Source organism: Drosophila elegans, unplaced genomic scaffold (assembly GCF_018152505.1).
Source record: "Drosophila elegans isolate 14027-0461.03 unplaced genomic scaffold, ASM1815250v1 contig_208, whole genome shotgun sequence".
Classification (NCBI taxonomy): domain Eukaryota; kingdom Metazoa; phylum Arthropoda; class Insecta; order Diptera; family Drosophilidae; genus Drosophila; species Drosophila elegans.
Window position 1 is genome coordinate 13,752,151 of NW_024545578.1, and position 18,772 is coordinate 13,770,922.

Here is an 18,772-nt window from a genome sequence, read left to right on the forward strand (position 1 = left end):
CGGCCAAAGCGTTATACGGATTACGAGTAGTTATGTTAACCAAGCGAAATGCGTTTGTTTAGCTTCGAAGATCAATCGAGGTATACAAATGAATTTGATGAAAAGTTGCTAGCGATTAAGTCACCAAAGTTTGTACATAAAACCAATATCAAAATGCAGTTAAAATAAAGCATTTCAAATGATAATCATAGAGGTCTTTTAAACTTATTGAAAAATGTAAATATTTAATCTTGCGTTTTGTGTATTTACACATCTAAACATTTAGGGTTTTACGATCGTAACCAGTTTAGTGTTTCCGCTTCTTGCCCGCTTTCTGTGGCTTGCCACCTTTGGCCGCTGGTTTGCCGGGAAACTTCTTGCCCTTGTAGGTTTTCGTATTCGATCGCCGGTTCTCCTCCCACTTCAGTTGCTTGTCGGAGGATTTGTCCTTGTTGAAAACGGCATTGCTGGTGCCTTGACCCTTAACCTTGGCCGTTTCCTCCAACAGCGAAGAGAAGTCATCGGCGGCAGCAAACAATGAGGACATATCTACAAGGGATGGAAGAAAAATCATTAGAAATAGTTGATTAACTACAAAATTTGTAAGGTCAATGTCTATCTTACCATGACTCTGTTTGAGGGTCTTGGCAAAGGTACGTCCTCCCACCATGTCGGTGGGTTCCTTGCGTGATTTCTTTGACCTGGGCGGCGCATCTTCGTCATCGTCGTCCTCATCTGAACTATCCGGAGCATCGCTGGAATCACTGTCGTCCTGGCCGCCCTCGGATATCGAGCCCTCATCGTCATCATCGTCGTCATCCAGTGGCTCCAAGTCAATGGAGCCCGTCTCATCATCAGACTGATCTTCGCCAGCACCTTCCATTTCATCGTCTTCGTCTCCCAAATCATCATCGCCCCAATCATCATCTATGTCCTCCATGTCCTCTTCCGCCTTGTCTGTCTGCTTCTTCTTTTTCTTATCCTTGGACTTTTCCTTCTGCATCTCGCCGCCCAGCTCCTGCAGGAAGTTGAGTTCCTCTTCGTCCTGCTCTTCGTCGACGCCATCCTTGAACTTCTTGCCGAAATACCCATCCAGATAGGCCTCAAACTCATCGTCATCCACCTCGCCTTCCTTGAGATATTCCTCTCCAGCCTCGCCATCCTCACCATCACCATCCGCCTCATCCTTCTTCACCTCCTTTTGCTTCTTGTTCTGGGCCACAATCTCCGCCTGCCGGCGCTTGTGCTCCAGGAAGTTGAAGATGAACATCTCGTCCTCGGTGCAGTTGGCCTTGGTCAGAGACTTCACTGGTCTGCCACGTGCCCCGTGAGCCATGTAGCGTTTGTGGGCTACACTGGCACTTTCCGCCGCCTGCGGAGCTTCCAACTTCTTGGGATTCTTGAAGGCGAAGCGCTCCAGGAAGTGAGGTAGACCGAAATCTCTTAGCGGATCACCATAGTAATCGATGCGTGATTCTGCGGAAAGGGAAAGGAAAAGTTAAATTATATTTTTCTGGGCGAGAGCCAAATGGTGTACTCACGCTGTAGGATCTGCTCGGCGAAAACCTGCACCGTGGGATGGTAGTGCTGGCGCAGCAGCAGCAATTCCTTGCGGAGCGCATAGCCGGCTCCGGCAAAGGCGGGCACGCGATGGTACGGATCGTACTTGCAGGAATCAATCTCCCGCACCTTGGACTCAGTGGCTGGTACACTGGCATGATGCCAGGAGGAGGCACTTGATTTGACACCATCTTCCGCTTTTACCTCCGCTGGATTTGAGTCATTCACGTCCGCCGTCTCCGTGACATCCTTGTAAACCTCCTCCTCATCGCTTCCAAACTTGTCCAGATCTGTATCCACTGCTATCATGACTTTGGAACTGGCCTCCACTTCCTCCGAAGCTCCAGTGCCGCCGATGAGCTCACGCCGCATGCGCAGCAGCTTGTGAATGACAATCAAACAGCCAGCTGCAATATGCGGAGGGGCGTAGAGAGTGAGCTGCAGGAGGCGTTTGACGAACGCCTGAGCCCTGGCCACATGGTTGTCGATGTGGATGGCGCGGTGGACTATATGCAGTAGGTGAGCCGCCGTTTTACTGCCCACATTGATGAGGTTCAAGTCCATCAGTTTCACATACAGAGCATTGTAAAACCGATCCGACTTCTCTGTTTTAACCGTAACAAGTTGGAGCAGCAATCCCAGAGTTTGAACGGCGACCCGAATGTCGGCCAAGTGGACCAATCGGTAGATGGTGTCCTGCATTTCCTTGGTCAGCAGCTCCCCGTTGCTGTCCTTTGCCGGTTGCGCCTCCACGATGGCCTTTTGCAGGCATCTCAGGATTGCCTGCATAGTCCTGTTGTTGACGGCTCCCTTTTGAACGAGAACCTTGAAGAGGGCAAAGCAGATGTTCACCAACTTGGTGCAGACTTCGGGCCGGCCGGAGGGTGCGATGCTGGAGAGGAAACACAGGGCAAAGTGCTGCGCCCGCTCGGAAATGTTGTTGCGGAAAAGCAGCTTCTCCGCCTCCGAAACGATGACGCCGCACATGTTGGGATGCTTTTGGGCCACCTCACTGAGATGATGCAGCGCCTTGGAGGCAATCTTGGCGATGGGATCGCCCAGCTTGTTCACCAGCATGGTCAGCAGTAGCTGTTCCTTTTCGGGAGCGTAGGCTAGCAGCCTGGCAGCGGCCACAATGGAAGAGTTCTTATTGTGCTCCTGCCCTGTCTGCAAGCCCTGCATCACGTTCTTGAGAAACTCGTGGTACTGGTCCTTCAATTCGCTCTCAAAATGCCAGTACGCGTAGATGCGACGTTTCTGCTCGTTGCGAAGTTTCTCATCCTTCTTCAGCTTCTTCCAATCGGCTCCACGAGTGTGCACCGCAAGGAGTTTTCTGTTGGGCGGCAGGAGCACTTCCTGCCACAGATCCGTGAGCACTGCAACCACATCGTTGCTCGCCTTGTTGGAGATCTTGCAGAACCCAATCAGTGTGGTTAGGGCTTCTAGGTTGCCCAGGGGATTACTGGTGACCAGCAGGGCGCCGGCATTGGCCCGATCCTTGGCCGTACCCTTGTGCAGAGCGGTTTGCAACCAGCGGGCATCCGTGGGGTTGCCTAACGATCAGATAAATGCATTAATGTTAGTTCGAACCATTGGTTAACCCAGCATAGCCTACGTTTATTGAATGTTGTCTTCTCCGTCTCGAAGGAATTCTTGCAGAGATTGTAGAGCTCCAGCTGATCGTTTTCCTTCATGTCCAGCACCTCATCAGTAGATGGATAATCGGTATGCTGAAATGCAAATTTTACAGCCATAAATTACCATTCTTTTATTAATGTTATAGTAGAAACATACCACATTATACCATTTCTTTTGTGACTCCTCATCTTCATCGAGTTTTGACTGATATTTGTTGTGTTTTTTGGAAAAAGATTGTCCCAGTTCCTCATCACTATCTCCATCGCTATCGGAGACATTCTTTCCAGCTCCATCCTCATCGAACTTGATCCGTTGGGGTTTTTTAAAATTTTCCGACGACTCTCCATCATCGCCAAACTTAATTTTCTGTGGTTTTTTTACCTCCTCAGCTTTTTTATTAAAGGACTTCTGAGATACTTCTTCGTCGTCATCAGCAAACTTAACCCTTTGTGGTTTATTGGCGAAATCGGACTTTTGACCATTATGTTTCTGGTAGTTTTTGTTAAATGGTTTCTGGGATACAGCTTCACCATCTTCGCCAAACTTGATTTTCTGTGGTTTTTGACCGTTTTGGTGATGTTTGTTAAAGTGCTTGGAAGCAACCTGTTGCCCATTTTCAGTAAACTCTGCCTTTTGAGGTTTATTGTGTTTATGCTGATTTTTATTAAAGGGTTTACCTCCCTGCTGCTTTTTCACCTGTTCCCTGCCATCATTTTTTGGCCTTTGGGGGTGCTCCTTTTTGTTTTGTTTTACTACAGCCTCGCCAGAATCATCAAACACAATTTTCTTGTTCCTGGGCGGTCCTCCGAATTGCACACCTGTGGCCACTGCTGCCGGCATGGTTTTATTAACCAACTTAACAAATTAAGAGCATCAAGTAAATTAAAATCGGCTAGAAACAACTGCACGTGTATTTAAATTTGTCATTCACCGTTAAGCGTCGGCAACATATGGTTTCCAATCGCCTATCGATTAAAATTTGACAATCACCGCGAAACGTCATCGACAACGGTTCTGGAAAATCGATTGTATCGAATAGAATTAGACTTTTTGTTCCAGCTCTATCGCCCTCGTGTTCGCCGACTTATTTTGAAAGAAAATCGCAGATTTTCGCAATTTTGGAGCGAGTATCCAGATCTAGTTTTCGAAGGAGTCCTTTTGGGGAGCGAGCGACGCGATGAGTACCGAATCGGCGAAGGCGGCGCCCAGCCAGGAGGCCATTGTGGCCCAGTTCCAACAGCTGCGCAATGATCAGCGCAACCTGGCCAACAGTTTAAATACTTTGGAGATGGATTTGAGGGAACACAAGTGAGTCACCGATGATGGTTGGCCATCTGCTCAGACTTTGGAGATAAGAGCTTACATCTGTATAAACCCCACAATAACCCCATAATTCCCCCCACCCTCAGGACTGTGATAGAAACTCTGCAGGCGGCGGATCCGGAGCGCAAGTGCTTCCGTCAAATTGGCGGTGTCTTGTGCGAACGAACCGTGAAGGAAGTGCTGCCGCAGCTGGTGGAGAACAAGGACTTCATCGCCAAGACCATCGTCATGGTCACCGACGACCTGAGCAAAAAGGGCAGCGAGCTGAACAAGTTCAAGGAGGAGCACAACATCAAGATCCGGGGCGAGCACCTCGGTGCCGATGGAGCCAAGGGCGCGGACGCCGAGAACAAGGCGGAAAACCGCAATGTCCTGGTGTCCAACTAGGAGCGATTGATTACCTCACCACACCGTATTTATTGTGTCTATGTTGAGAGGGAACTCTGCCAGGATTTGCGAGCAATAATCCGCGTTTACTGAACAGTTCTAATGTTGTATGTACTTTTAGCTGTAAGGCGCAGTTCGCGACACGCCCTTAATCGCACCTTCACACCAACACTATCCATCAATTCCCTCATTTAAACTTAACCCACTCTGGCCACGAATTAAAGAGAACCGAAACCTAAAACTTCAGTAAGATATTAATCATTCGACTTGTGATTCATTGGAGATCAGATCAACTTTCTGACTGACTGGATGGAGGAATTTATCAGAAAACTTCTCTTTTTACAATGCTGCCTAATGAGGTTTTTTATTAGCTATTTATTAACTTTCAGAAATATCAGTTTGTATTTTTGAATACTTTTAAAACATAATAGTAAAGTAATGATAGATCCAGCTATTTTAAAGATTTTTTATGTCTTTATTATTATTACATTAGTCAATTCATTTTGCAAACATTAACTAAAACTTAAAATCATAATTGACATATTTTTTCTATTTTAATACAAATTACTACATCATACAAGTTAGAAAAGAACAAGTCTAGCATATCATAAATGCAGTAAACAATGGTGTTTTAAATGTAGTTATTTTTTGTCCTTCAGACTTGGAAATTATTATGTGAAATTAATAAGCAGTATATGATTTTCCATTCCCCTATATATGGCTAAGCCATAACATTAAATCTAATCCAGTCAGTCAGTACATCCCCTCACTCGACCTCTGGCAGTGCTCCTCCTTTCGGATCCTCCCGCTGGAAGTCCCTTTTTCCGCCGGATTTGCTTAACAGGCGGACGTTGGTGATGCAGATGTCGTGCGACACGGCCTTGCACATGTCGTAGACAGTTAAGGCGGCCACCGAAACAGCGGTTAGGGCTTCCATTTCGACGCCAGTCTGTCCGGAGCAGCGAACCGATGCCTCCAGCCGCACTGAGTGCTCAGTTTTGAGAAGAGTGGCCTGCACTTTCACGGAGGACAAGCTGATATTGTGACACAGGGGTATCAATTCGGATGTGCGCTTGGCTGCCATGATGCCAGCCAGTTGGGCCACCGTTAAGACATCTCCCTTGGCCAGCTCATTGGCCGCTATAAGTTGGGTGAGCTGCTCGCCCACCAGGACAGTGGCCTCGGCCCGAGCTAATCTTGTGGTCGACGGCTTGGCGCCCACATCCACCATTTGGGCCTTGCCCTGGGCATTGACATGGGTGAGTTGGCTGCAATTGCGCACCTGGAGCTGCAGCTTCGAGGGATGATATGCTTGGTGATGCAGGAAATGATAATGATGATGGACTCGCGGCGCAGCATCTGCAACGGGAGAGAGGGGAGAATGTGGTGTGGTGTGTCTACTAGCCGCCAATGAGTATCATGGGCCGGTTCTCCATCTGCGACAGGTTGAGCATGCCTGCAAAAGGAGGACCAAGGTCTGAAGACTATCTACGTTTGGATTTGGTATCGTAGCTCACCTGCATGCTGTTTCTTTTTGCGCTGCACCGCCGCTCCAATGAGATCCACCAGCTGCTCTTCCGATACATCCTCGTTTCGCATGGCATCCCTCAGGGAGAACTCCTTGTTGCCAAACAAACACACCTTGATGTTTCCATCCGCAGTAAGTCGCAATCTGTTGCAGGTCCCACAAAAGTGTTCCGTCATGGAGGTGATGAAGCCCACTTGGCCCTTGAATCCGGGCACAGCATAAGCCTTGGATGTGTCATTGGGTCCATTTGGAAGGGCCTCGAAATCCGGCCACCTTTGACGGATGATTTCCATGGTGTCCTTGTACGAAATAAGCCTCTCTGTGTGCCACTTGTTACCGGAAAATGGCATGTACTCTATAAAACGCACATCCACTGGGCGATCCTTGGTGAATTCTACAAAATCACAGATCTCATCTTCGTTGAAATCGCGCATAAGGACACAGTTAACCTTGGGACGGTAGCCCAACTGAATGGCTAGATCGATGCCAGCTATCACCCGCTCCCAGCCTTTTCTCCGGGTGATCTTCTCAAAGCGATCCTTCTGCAGCGTATCCAAACTGATGTTTAGTGAATCTAATCCTGCTCTCTGGAGCGGCAGAAGCAGGCGGGTGAGCACCAGGCCATTGGTTGTTATTCCCACTTGCTCCAGTTCCGGCAGAGCCTTCATTTGTGCCACTATTTCAACTATATCCCTTCGGACGGTGGGTTCTCCTCCTGTCAACCGGATCTTTCGCACTCCCTGCTCGACGAAAATACGCGCTAGACGAAGGATTTCCTCGGTGGTCAGCAGATTCGTCTTGGGTTGCAGGGGAACTCCCTCAGCGGGCATGCAGTAGTCACCTAAACAAATTGATTTTGTTAGTTAAGATCGACATAGAATCATAATACACGAGCACAGTGGAACTTGTTGAAATAATAAAAATATCGGTGGTAAAAACAAATAAAACATTTCTAAACTATTTTTATAAATACATTCTATCAAAGTCCCTTAATTCAAGTTTATTTTAAATTTCCATATAAAACTTGTTTGTCGTATACAGTTTTCAATAGAGGTAATTACGATTTTTTAATTACTATTAACGAATACTAATGAAATGGGCTTTTGTGATTCAAAGTTTAGGTTAGGGTTTCCCTATAGTGTAGTTTTAATGAATGAAAGTGTGGAACTTTCTGGAAACCGATTGATGATCATTAAGTTATCATTTATGAATTGTTGTTTGCCGTCAGTAATTGACATCAAAAGCTGTTGCCCAAATAATCAACTACAATAGAACCCCAAATTCAAATTAGATCATCGGTACTAATTTGGTAAAAAAAAGGTCAAATATGGGGCTACATAAGTACCATGTTGACCGTAGATGGGCTTGTGTGAGACACGAATTTCGCCACATTATTCAATCAAGGTTGGGATCCACTTCATAGCAAGTATTATCAAATGGGTGGGAACAACAACTGATAAGGATGAAAACATACATAGGTGTTTGGGGGTAGACTTACATCGCAGATTGCACCGTTCGGTTAGAGAAATCCTCAAATAGGTGTGGTGTCGGCCAAATGAATCCGTCAGGGGAGAATTCTGGGTAAGATCAAATATATTTAGCGAAATTGAATCATTTGGAGTTACAGTGGATGTGAGTACTCACCTTTCTCTGCACCTGTTTCTCCGGCTCCAATGGCTGAGTCTGAACACTTGCCGTGGCCAGCTTCAGGTAACCGGTTGTGGCCTTCAGCCGGATTCCTCCTTTCCAAAGTGAAGCCACCTCACCACCTACTCCTCCTCCTCCACCTCGATTCTCCTGACCCAAAAGTCGAATCGCGTGTCTGGCCAGTAGCCGCATTTTAGTTTTGATTAATGTGACTATGCTCTGCTAAAACGCCTGTGTTTTAGTAAAAACACAATTGAATTGGCGCTTACGTAAGCCGCAATTTGCGGGGGGTACGAGATAATTAGGGATCCGTTGTCGCGGTCCGGTTTGATAACCAATTACATATGCTTACGGACACGCTGCTTCACGTTCTTGTGGCTCTATATATATATCGCCGATTCCGAGGGTTCCGACTGCACCCGGCGAGCGTTGTTTATAAACTAAGTGGCGATCATATGGAGCAAGCTTCTAATGCAGCTTTTCGCCATTCGCCAAAGCTTTCTAATGCCAGTGTTAAGCAGCATTAATACTCATTTGGGGGTTGAATGGGGAGCTGATGGGGGTAGGGGGCTCACGCTCAAGAGCTTTGACCTCCGAAAGCTTTTTAAACTGCTTAGCTTGGCAAAAATGAAGCAGTGTTTTAACAGCATTTCACTTCATGCCTTACTGTACCTTATTGAAATATACTCATTTAAATGCTCTTTCTTTTAAGTTTTTTAGTTTTTTTTTATTGGTTTGGTTTCTTTAAAATATTACCTCTTTTAGGAATACCTTGTAAATATTTTGTCTCTTTTAAAGTGGTATATAACAAAAATAGTTTTCTTTTTACGAAAGTTTATTATTTAATTTTCACCCCCTGTAAAGATAACTCTACCAATATTCTCCATCATATTGGCAAATAGTTCTTCCTTCCCCCTTATAAAATGCCTAAAGGTGAGACAAGCGTTCTTTTTTTCCTAAAATTTTAACTCTAAACCTAGACATTTTAGAAAAATTAAAGAGTAATTCAAGACCCATTAGGAACAGCTCTTTTGGCCAGAGAAACCTCCTTTATCAAGAAGTACATGCATCAGAGACCTATAATCATTCCATGTACTAAGCAAACTCTCTTTTGGAGAAGAGTCATACGAAACTATTGCTTTCCGTACGCATTAGTTTCTTAAAGATCCCTTTTGTTTATCTTTCTCTTTTCGCTATGGAACTCCCGCTCTTTCCCCTTTGATGCTGTATCCCGAATCTTTGTGGTGAATTCTCCAGCACATGTTTGTTTAAAATTCGAAAAATCCGACATATACACACAGTCAGTCGAAGTTGGAAATCCGTGAAGAACAGAACACAGAATGCAAAGTCCCCGTCTATGGAATATAAAGCGGGCTTCCGTCCTCCTCAGCGCCGCCCTGCTGCTCTATGTGTTCGTTTTCTCCAGCGGCTATCAGAAATACCAGATCGAGGGCATTATCAAGCGAAGCCAGCCGGAAAAGGTCTGGGAATATGTGGCGGATTTTAACAAGATGCGGCTGCTAAACCCCACGATGTGAGTAACAATCTGATACGACCCGATTATTAAAGGGTCTTATATATTTTCTGAAAGAATTTATCTTCTTATATTAAGTTATTTCCTTTCTCTAAGATAATAAAATTCTTGCTTAGCTGAAAGTCAAAATAGGGATAATAAACATAATTAATCTTTATATGATTTTCTGATTTATAATAGCGTTTCTAAAATTTGAACTATTTCTAACCATATGGATGTTTAAGAATCATACATGTTTATAGAACCATAAATAAGGTTATTTTGGAACCCAAAAATAAAAAGTGATGACGTTCTTTTGCTGTCGGATAAATTTTAAAAATTTATACAAAATAAATTGTATTTATTGATTTTCTTTTTCTTATTAATTTATAATTTTTTTCTCTTTTTATAGCTTAAATTTTAAGATCCTAGCCGATCACGGACATGCCCACGACTGGCGCTATACGGTGCAGTACACTGAAAAACTCTCCCACTGGCCGTATTGGCAAAATACGGCTACGGCCAAGTACGTGGTTACCAAGACAATGCCCGGAGTGACTCCGGTGGCCTATGCCATTAAATCCACCCATGAGACCTGCTTCTTTAAGGGATTCTACTGCTGTAAGACAAATAACATATTTCATTAAAGCCATTCTAATCTTATTTCACTCTTTTTTGCAGTACAATCCATTAGCGAGTTTATTTTCAGAAACTCAAATGGTGATACCCTCGCCCTAGAGAATATTCAGTACCAGTGTCCACCACTTTTGGGCAGCATGTGCCGGCGTGAAATAGAATTCCAGCGCCAGGCGGTGATGCATAACTTAACTATCATATTTGGCAAGCAACGAGTGTAAAATGTTGGCCAATTATCTGCCAAATCGAGTTCATTTTATAACAAAATTATTTTTTAATGAAACACACAAATATTTGATTGAATTTAAACCCTCAAATATATAATAGTTTATTTCTTATAAAAATGTCTTGAAGATAACAAAATAATGTATTTATCTCAAAAAAATATAATTTAACTAAAAAACTTGCCTAAATAATGGCGGGCACATACTAAACAATAATAAACGAGTAACTAAAATAATATCCATTTTTAAAATTTGCCCACTTCTACTTGAATTAAGCAATTTATTCATGCGCTATTTTCGTCTTATTTCATTTAAAAATCTACTTTTACACTTTCATATTGATAAAAAAAAGGTTTAAAAAAACAATAGTTAATAATGTTCAATGTCTTTTTAATTTAATGGTAAAGTGAGCTTCGAAATGTGTACATATAATAGAAATTTAACTAAATTGGCTAGTTAATTGCTCAGATGGGCGTAATGTTCTACTGTTAACATTGTACCACCTTGATATTACAACCTACAAAAAAGTCTTTTGCGCAAGTTAACTGTTTCTTGGCTTTTGATTAAATAATATTAGCTGTATTTTCACGATTCGATTGGTTAGCTTTCTTCTTATTTTAATTTTGTATAAGGTATAACATTACCTTAAAGTATAAATTTAAAACTCAGCTAAGAAATCGTTTTGTGAAAACATGGCTTTGATTCAAACATCCGGACTTTACCTGAATTTAGTTAACTTATTGTAAACGTTTTCCTTTCAATGGTGTATTTATCCTGCTCTTCACTTGAACAGTTCCAATCGCTTTCTTTTTGTCGGTCCTGCAGCTCCACCACTCCTCGCTGATCGCGTTTGACAGGCTGCTGCACTCGTGGAGGGATTCACCGGTGTACTTGGTGCACTAACCGATTCCACGGAGCTGGTCTGTGAATTGCCTCCCCCGAAAACGGAACCAAACCAGCGGGTGAGTTTGGTGGCCTGAGTGGGTTTGCCCGCCTGTTTCGGTGACTTGGGCGACTTCCGCAGCGCTGCAACGATGGCGCTGCGATTTCCACTTGTGGACTGCGGCTGCGTTTTTTCCTGGGTGATTCCGGAACCGGAACCTATCAAGTAGTTGGTGATTTTATTGGCCTGCGTGGGCCTGGCGGACTGTTGATCTTGTTGCACGGGTGACACATCTCCGGAGGAATTCAACCTCATTCGACTGCCAAACTGGCCATTGTTCGTGATTTCAAAGAAGTCATCTTCCAGCAGGGTTCTTCTCCTCTGGGTTATGGCTTGTGCCACATCATCTCTCTGCGGCAGCGGCAGCGGCAAGGTGGGCAACACTTTGGGACTGCTTTTCTCCGGTCGCTTCTCTCGCGGCTCAAACATTTGCTCCAGAATATCCAAACAAGAGCGATCGCGCTTCTTTTTTGGCCCCGAGACATTTGTTTTGGCATGCTGCTGCTGGAACTGCTTCACTTCGGAGCCAAAGATTTTGAAACCTTCGAACGGAGAGGCGGGTCGCGGCTGTGCCAGAGGAATCTGCGAGAGATCCGATGAGATGCTGAACAGATCCGGTGATTTGTTGGCACTTCTCTTGGGCGGTGGCAAGCCCAAGCCGCCACCAAAACTGGAACTAACAGGCGCCTCCGGTTTGCGCTTCCTTTTCAAAGCCTTGGTGCGACGACTCTGCGATGGATCCTGCGGCGAACTCTCATCGTGGGAGCTATTGATCACCACAGTTTCTGCTTGTTCCCTGGACAGCGGAATGGCCACCATCTCCGAGTCGTTGAGCAAATTGAAAGCAGACGGCAAGGTAAGCAGCAATGGTGTTTGCTGGGGGGTGAAGGGCACCCGAAAGGCAGGAGACTCTATGGCATCCAAATTGTCTGGGATTCGCTGAGCACATTGCATGTACTCTGACGACAAGGAACTACCGCTGAGCACTTGCGGAGTGGGAGGCAAGGTTTTCGGCAAGAACTTTGGCTTTGGCTTGGATTTCTTTAATGCTTCAGGTTCCGATTTGCATTTCCTTGGACGACCTACCCCTCTTTTGGGAGTTTCTTGCGCAGGAGGCTTGGCCGCGGTTACCTTCTCCTTCTCCTGCTGCGCTACAATCTTTTCCTTGGCCTCTTGCTTCACCCTGCTTGTCTTGGGCGTTTGATTTCCCTCAGCCTTGTTTCTTTTCGGAGTGCTCCGCTTGACATCGTCCAGGGTGTGGTGCTTTAAGTATTTGCTGTTTATTTTGGACTCAGCGGATCGTGTTAAGCGTTGCATGCCGCGAGTGACCGGACGGCCAGTATCAATTGGACTGACCTGTTGCAGTTTAATTTTTTTCCTTCTAACTGAGCGCTCTGTCTTGGGCGTGGCAAACGCAGGAGCAGTTTTTGCCGGAGGTGGTGTACTCAAAGTATCCATGGAAACCCTTAGCAGTCGCACATTGAGCTTTCTCGTCTTTGGAGTAAAGGTAAGTGTTGCGGCGCGAGTTATCTTTTTGGGAGCCACCTCGACCACTTCATCAACATCCTCCGAGTCGGTGAGGTCTGCTTTTTTCTGTGGCGACTGCCGCTTGCTGAATTTCCTCTTGGATTTCATTCTTGGTGATTCGTTTGACGTGGGCATTCGATTTGGTGGTGTGTTTGGAGGCGTCACAATCTCGCAATCATCGCTGGAAACTATGAGGACTTGATTTTGATCGTCTGACGGATCCACAGTAATAGGTTCAACGTCAGAATCGGAGGATTCAAAGACCAGCGGTGACATGGCCGCCACATCGTCTAAGCTGTGATCGGATAGTTTATCCGCGTCTTCAGACGGTAACGTTTCATTTTGCAGAGCCGGATTGTTTTCTAGGGAAGCGATTGTCGAGCAAACTTCCGATGAGCCGCTAAGCGTGCTTTGGCTATTTTTTGAGGCCAACCAGAGGTTCAGATTGTGCTTGTATTGCTCCGGTGCGACGAGCGGCAGGCTCTTGTCGAACTGATGACGGAAACGACGCAGACGAAAGTCCCTAAAATATATTATATAAATGTGTTAATCACTGCACTGAAAATTAGCTCTTTGGAGAATTCTAATACAGAATTATCTACAGATAAGATTGTAGCGGGAAACTGGGCCACCTACTTAATATACTCGCTGAGGAATCCCCGCTGCTTGTAGTACTCCTCGAGATCTATGCGCTTGCTGAACACCTCCTTGGGGTCTGGCAGGTGGAACTTGCGGTCAAAGCTCTGGAAGCTTCGGTACTGGTGCTCCAGACGGCCACCTAACCGCAAAACATTGTATAGCAACTTCACATCGGACTGTGAATGGGAGAACCGAAACATTTAAAGCTCCATGAGAGCCAGCTATGAATGCATTGCCATTGCCTCACCGTAATGTCAACACTGGAGATAACCATGTTTACCCGTCCCTCGAAATGCTTGAGCAGCATGGAGGTGCAGAAGCTGTTGTTCAGCGAGTGCCCGCGATTGTCCACCAAAACGTAGTCGAACTTGAGGCGGCTTAGATCTCCAATGCTGCGTAATTGGCTCCATTTCGCCAGGTAAACATTGTGTGGAGAGTCAGTGGTGTCTGTAACAAATTAACTTCATTTAGTAAAGCGAACTTTAATAAAAACTCATTTACGTTACTGAGAGTTGGTTGGATAATAAGGCAGTTAAATTCTGACTACCATATTACATCATTAAAAACCTACTTCCATTAAAGTTATATGTTATGAAAATTAACAATGCCTTTTTTTCTTTTTATTGCGAAATAAATATAAGATTTATTTGATGCTATACTAGTAAAGTGTCAATTGAATAACATATTATATTAGCAAACAAAACACATTGCAATAAAGTATTATATTTTAAAAATCGACACTACCTAATTTCATTTTACTACGAAATATTAAAAAATAAATTTTGATAACTAATCAGAAAAGGTATACGAATCGAATCTTAACAATCTTTTAAAATACATTTTTAATAAAAAGAGACAAAATTAACGAGCAAACTATTAAAAATATAAACTTTTCCATGAAATAACTATTTTAGAACGTATGATTAATTTATAAGTAAGCCAATATCTCAACTTTCCGTGGAAACATATCTTTAAAAATAGAATATGAATTATTAATAAAATATTTTGAACAGAAATCCTTACCTTGCAACCCCTGAATAGTGCACACCTGCAGGTCGGTAAGTGTATCCAGATGGAACCGCCAACCGGCGAGCAGTTGCTCATCGTTCTGCAGCACTATGAGTGTTTTCTTGGCGGGATCGAGGGCACTGAGAAGTGCCGCCACCGTGGCCAGTTTTCCAAGACCACTTTCATCGTTGAGGATGCAGAATTCCCGCTTGGCCAGGCGATCGTACAGGAAGCGCACTGCCTCCAGCTGGAAACCCTTGAGGTACTGCGTCACGTGGCTAGTGACCAGTGCATCCGCCGAGAGCCGCAGTTCCGGAGTTTGTTCGGAAACAAAGTGATACATGATCCTTTAGAGATTTCGAACTAATGGTGAGCGTGATGCAATGCCAAGTAGATGGCCACCAGAATATAGAGCAACTGCAGGTACGAGAAGATCACAAACATCGAAAACGACTCAATTATCATCTTCCGCGCCGCTGGCGGCCCATCGAATTCGATATTTTCCGGATGCAGTATGTCCACCACGTTGTTGTTGTTGTTTATGACAGGATGTTGGACGAAATGCATGTGTTGTTTCCTTTGTGATGGGGAAAAGATCTGGGTTTTTGGTGGAATTTATTCTGTTGGCGGGGGAGCGGGAAATGATTTAACAATTGAGTAAGAAGAAATTATTATTTTTGGCTCCAATTTTTATTTCACCATTCACACAGAACCGGCTGCGTCTTGTTGGCGCGATCAGCTGTTGGACGTCGGCAGTGTTGACAAACTATTTTAAGTAACCAATTTATAAGAAAGCTAAAATCTTATAAGCATTATTGAAAGAAAAAAATTAAAAAATTTAAACTAAATTGTTTGTTGACTAAGTCCAATCAAATCTTATTTTTTAAAATAATTTTAAATATTTGTAAGGCTCTGTTTTATAAATTAAAGCTAGTAGCCAGATTTTTTAGGGGTGAAGACAACACCAGCAGCACTAAGAACAACTAGTTTGTGGCGTTATCCAACACTGTCATAATTGTTGCGGTTTGTTTTGCTTGCAATTTGTTTTAAAAAAATATAGACTGACATGGCTGTAGCAAAAAAAGAAAAGCAAGCGGCTAAAAAGAAAAGTCCAGAGAAGGGAAAACCACAGAAAGCAAAAACTGCCCCTGCCACACCGCCTGCAACAGCAAAACAACGAACTGTGGTCACCCCTTGGCGAGACACGTGCGCAGACACAAACCAATAAAAACTTGCATTTATTAATTACAATATTACGTTTCTAGGCTGGAATTCAAAGAGACTTATGACTGGTTATTTGGCAAAGCATCAACACCCGCCAAACGGCGCCAGGCACTCAGTAAAATCCGCATTTGGAACCTGCGCAGGGGAAACCTCTGCCCGGCGGCTGTTCTGGCCACTTCGGTGCTCGTCCAGGCTCAATTGGAGGACAAGCAAGGCAACTCCAAGACACAGTCCACCTATGCCAGTGCCTTCACGCGATTCTACAACTTCATGTCCTCCATTATCCAGGGACACAATATGAGCAGCATGTACGAAACGGCCAGGGAACTGGGGCTTCAGTCGTTCATCGTCGATCTGCGGCACTTGTGCGCCCACGGACAGGAGCTGCCGCCTTTGGAAGTGCTAAGGAACACCTCGGAGCATTGCCTGGAATGGCTGCGTACCTACTACTGGCTGCCCCACAAAGAGAACATGTCCAACTTGGATTCCGGGAAGCTACAGCGCAAGGACAAGATCAAGTTCGAAAAAGCTGTAAGCAGTCTTCTGGAAATCTACGACCTGACCCTGGAGTGCCATCTCAAGGGTGCTGAAAAACTGAAGGCCATCAGCAAACTGAAATCCAGCGGCGATTTCAACAAGATTCGGGTTTACTCCTCTAGCAAGAAGGCAAAGTCATCCAAGGAGATACTCGATGCGGTAGTTAGTGATCTGAGTGCACTCGTCAAAAAGGAGTCCACTTCCATGAAGGCTCTATTGGATATTTATATCAGCTGCCTACTTAAAATGGAATACTTCCTTGGAGTAGGTTTACAAATCGAAGACGACGAGGATGCTCTCGTTGCAGCCACGCAAGGACTCTTTAGGCTATTGGCAGTGCAAGGATACATTGAAAACCTATTTGTGGCTCTGGTGCAGTTAACTGAAAACACAAACGAGACGGAGGATAGACGACTGGGAGCCAATTACTGGGCCTCGAAGATGATTGCAACCTTTGGAATGCTGTCCCGCATGAAACGAATGTACAAAGAGGAACTAGATTTGGTTTGTAGAATTGAGAGATTAATAAAATATCAATGCTTATTGTTTCACTTTCTTTTTTAGAACAATAAACTTAAACCAGTGGATTTCTCCTCTCTCAACACCGATCAGATATCGAAAACTATGCGCAGTTTACTAGTACATTCAAGTGTGGATCCCTCCCTTACACTTATTTTTGGAGATTGTCCCAAAAAGACTAGAACGTGGGTTTTCGAGCGAGAATTTATAATGCAGCGTGTTGGTTCTTTTGACAAATATTCAGCATCTATACTCAAAGGGTATGGTTGATTTTTTTAAGTCTAAATGCAGTAATAATATATACGGAGTTTTCAAAGGTTGTTACCCCTAGCTGAGCCTCCTTTCAGCAAGTCGCAGATAATGGATTTGACCAAACTCTGCGACATTAGATTGCATGAGTTCAAAGAGGATGAACCTATGGAGGATAATAGTTCCTCGGAAGAGAACTATAATCTGGATTACCTGGAAAAGCTTGTGGCCAAAGCAGCTCAAAGTAAAGGCAATAACTTCAGCAATGCTGAATCCTCAGACTTAGGCATTTGGAAACTAGAAAAAGGTGGGTTTAATTTGCCTGACATTTATATAACTAATTAATTATTTTTTTCTTTTTAACAGATAACGATTGGTCCAAATGTGCATTGGGTGTATTACCTTGGGCTCAATAAATATGAAGATATATGTAAATTAGTCATGATTATTTGTTCATATTTTTTTAGTTAATAAAGACAGTACAAAACAGAGTTCAAATTTGCTTTTGGCGCGCAATTCATCGCCATTTAACCATTCACAATGGAGACATCCAATCAGCTGTATCCGCGTTTGCAGTGAACGGCAAGTCGGCATCACTGACGTCAACAATTATTCGCCGATTTTGGTTTATTTGATGTAAATAAGCTTTATTCAGCACAGAAATGTTTACTCTTTGGACCCTAATCGAATCCACGCTCCTCTGCCTGAATGCAGTGTGCATCCTGCACGAGGAGCGTTTCCTGGCCAAGTGTGAGTTTTTACTTAGATATTTGGCACCCAATGCCACGATGTTAAAATTTTGGCACACTTTTCAGTTGGCTGGGGACGACAGGCGGGTCAGCAGGATTTTGGAGCACCCACGGCCAAGGATCAGGTACTGAATCTCATCCGTTCTATACGCACAGTGGCAAAAAGTGAGTATTGTATATTTTAATCCCTATAAACCTTTTTCATCTTTACCCTCTACCCATTTGCAGTTCCCTTGATATTCCTTAACGTAATTGCGATTATATTTAAACTATTACTTGGTTGACATAAAATCTATTGTAATAAATGTACCATAAAGCCTTTGTAGATGAGTAGTCTTATTGTGCCACTTGGCTGCCACCGGATTTTCTTTGGAGCACCACCTTGACCCGATTTTCCAGGGCTATGCTGTAGGCATCTAGTTTATAGGCCGCCGCCTCCAGTTTGTCAACCGTATCGGAGATCTCATCGATCTGCTGCATCATTGGAGCCAACAGCTGGAACTTAAGGCTTAGTTCACTGGTTGAAGTGTTCAGATTCTCTGCAATCTGCCGCATATCCTTGTATTTGGCAATCGTGGCCTTGTTCATCTCCTCCAGCAGCTTGTAATCCTCTAGTGGAGCGTTTAGCTCGTGGGTGATGTACTCCTCCGTTTTGTTGAACATTTTGGTGGCCAGGCGACTGAGATTGGGGTCGTGTCCGGTCAGAGCCTCGAAACTGGAGGCGCTGGACAAAGTTGGTCCGTGTTGTGGGGAGTCCAGGAGGAGATTGTGATCCTGTGCCGCAGCAGCAGCAGCAGCGCTGGTGGTCGGTTTTTCCATGTTTACACAAAGGGAGTTGCAATTTTCCGAGTTTTCCAAAACAAAGTAATTGCTGTAGTCAGCTGTTGTTGGCGTTTCCCTGGGAACGACAATTCCAACTGGGCTTTTTGGCATTCGCAGCGA

At 44.4% G+C, this 18,772-nt stretch overlaps 9 protein-coding genes across 10 annotated transcripts; 4 read left to right on the top strand and 5 right to left on the bottom strand.

Moving 5' to 3' along the window:
• Positions 1-196: 196 nt before the first annotated feature.
• Positions 197-4,124, bottom strand: LOC108150223 (uncharacterized protein F23B12.7). Its single transcript, XM_017278265.2, has 5 exons — positions 3,334-4,124; positions 3,155-3,269; positions 1,521-3,092; positions 604-1,455; positions 197-528 (listed from the first exon to the last, which is right to left on the bottom strand). Exons 1-5 carry the CDS (start codon positions 4,015-4,017, stop codon positions 287-289), a joined length of 3,465 nt encoding a protein of 1,154 aa, XP_017133754.1. The 5' UTR covers positions 4,018-4,124; the 3' UTR covers positions 197-286.
• An 86-nt stretch (positions 4,125-4,210) lies between these two features.
• Positions 4,211-5,128, top strand: LOC108150225 (probable prefoldin subunit 2). The gene is made up of 2 exons (XM_017278269.2): positions 4,211-4,485; positions 4,587-5,128. The coding sequence occupies exons 1-2, from the start codon at positions 4,355-4,357 to the stop codon at positions 4,885-4,887; spliced, it is 432 nt and encodes a 143-aa protein (XP_017133758.1). The 5' UTR covers positions 4,211-4,354; the 3' UTR covers positions 4,888-5,128.
• Positions 5,129-5,393: 265 nt separating this feature from the next.
• Positions 5,394-8,512, bottom strand: LOC108150224 (molybdenum cofactor biosynthesis protein 1). 2 transcript variants are annotated; one of them, XM_017278266.2, is made up of 4 exons: positions 8,060-8,512; positions 7,914-7,992; positions 6,405-7,256; positions 5,394-6,246 (listed from the first exon to the last, which is right to left on the bottom strand). In XM_017278266.2, exons 1-4 carry the CDS (start codon positions 8,252-8,254, stop codon positions 5,654-5,656), a joined length of 1,719 nt encoding a protein of 572 aa, XP_017133755.1. In that variant the 5' UTR covers positions 8,255-8,512; the 3' UTR covers positions 5,394-5,653. The 2 variants fall into 2 exon arrangements, with proteins under 2 accessions (XP_017133755.1, XP_017133756.1); XM_017278267.2 differs by having other exon boundaries at positions 6,178-6,343; positions 8,060-8,511.
• Positions 8,513-9,348: 836 nt separating this feature from the next.
• LOC108150129 lies at positions 9,349-10,707 on the top strand. The gene is made up of 3 exons (XM_017278096.2): positions 9,349-9,596; positions 9,988-10,196; positions 10,257-10,707. The coding sequence occupies exons 1-3, from the start codon at positions 9,403-9,405 to the stop codon at positions 10,430-10,432; spliced, it is 579 nt and encodes a 192-aa protein (XP_017133585.1). The 5' UTR covers positions 9,349-9,402; the 3' UTR covers positions 10,433-10,707.
• A 101-nt stretch (positions 10,708-10,808) lies between these two features.
• Positions 10,809-14,895, bottom strand: LOC108150354 (protein suppressor of underreplication). Its single transcript, XM_017278488.2, has 4 exons — positions 14,568-14,895; positions 13,792-13,991; positions 13,542-13,720; positions 10,809-13,428 (listed from the first exon to the last, which is right to left on the bottom strand). Exons 1-4 carry the CDS (start codon positions 14,893-14,895, stop codon positions 11,217-11,219), a joined length of 2,919 nt encoding a protein of 972 aa, XP_017133977.1. The 3' UTR covers positions 10,809-11,216.
• Positions 14,896-14,915: 20 nt separating this feature from the next.
• LOC108150355 lies at positions 14,916-15,278 on the bottom strand. Its single transcript, XM_017278489.2, has one exon. It carries the CDS (start codon positions 15,117-15,119, stop codon positions 14,916-14,918), a length of 204 nt encoding a protein of 67 aa, XP_017133978.1. The 5' UTR covers positions 15,120-15,278.
• A 275-nt stretch (positions 15,279-15,553) lies between these two features.
• LOC108150120 lies at positions 15,554-17,572 on the top strand. The gene is made up of 5 exons (XM_017278087.2): positions 15,554-15,758; positions 15,818-16,817; positions 16,878-17,092; positions 17,150-17,388; positions 17,448-17,572. The coding sequence occupies exons 1-5, from the start codon at positions 15,619-15,621 to the stop codon at positions 17,495-17,497; spliced, it is 1,644 nt and encodes a 547-aa protein (XP_017133576.1). The 5' UTR covers positions 15,554-15,618; the 3' UTR covers positions 17,498-17,572.
• Positions 17,573-17,644: 72 nt separating this feature from the next.
• Positions 17,645-18,155, top strand: LOC108150124 (immediate early response 3-interacting protein 1). Its single transcript, XM_017278091.2, has 3 exons — positions 17,645-17,831; positions 17,897-17,995; positions 18,059-18,155. Exons 1-3 carry the CDS (start codon positions 17,744-17,746, stop codon positions 18,112-18,114), a joined length of 243 nt encoding a protein of 80 aa, XP_017133580.1. The 5' UTR covers positions 17,645-17,743; the 3' UTR covers positions 18,115-18,155.
• Positions 18,070-18,742, bottom strand: LOC108150123 (biogenesis of lysosome-related organelles complex 1 subunit 2). The gene has a single exon (XM_017278090.2). The coding sequence runs from the start codon at positions 18,647-18,649 to the stop codon at positions 18,167-18,169; it is 483 nt and encodes a 160-aa protein (XP_017133579.1). The 5' UTR covers positions 18,650-18,742; the 3' UTR covers positions 18,070-18,166.
• Between the last annotated feature and the right edge of the window lie 30 nt (positions 18,743-18,772).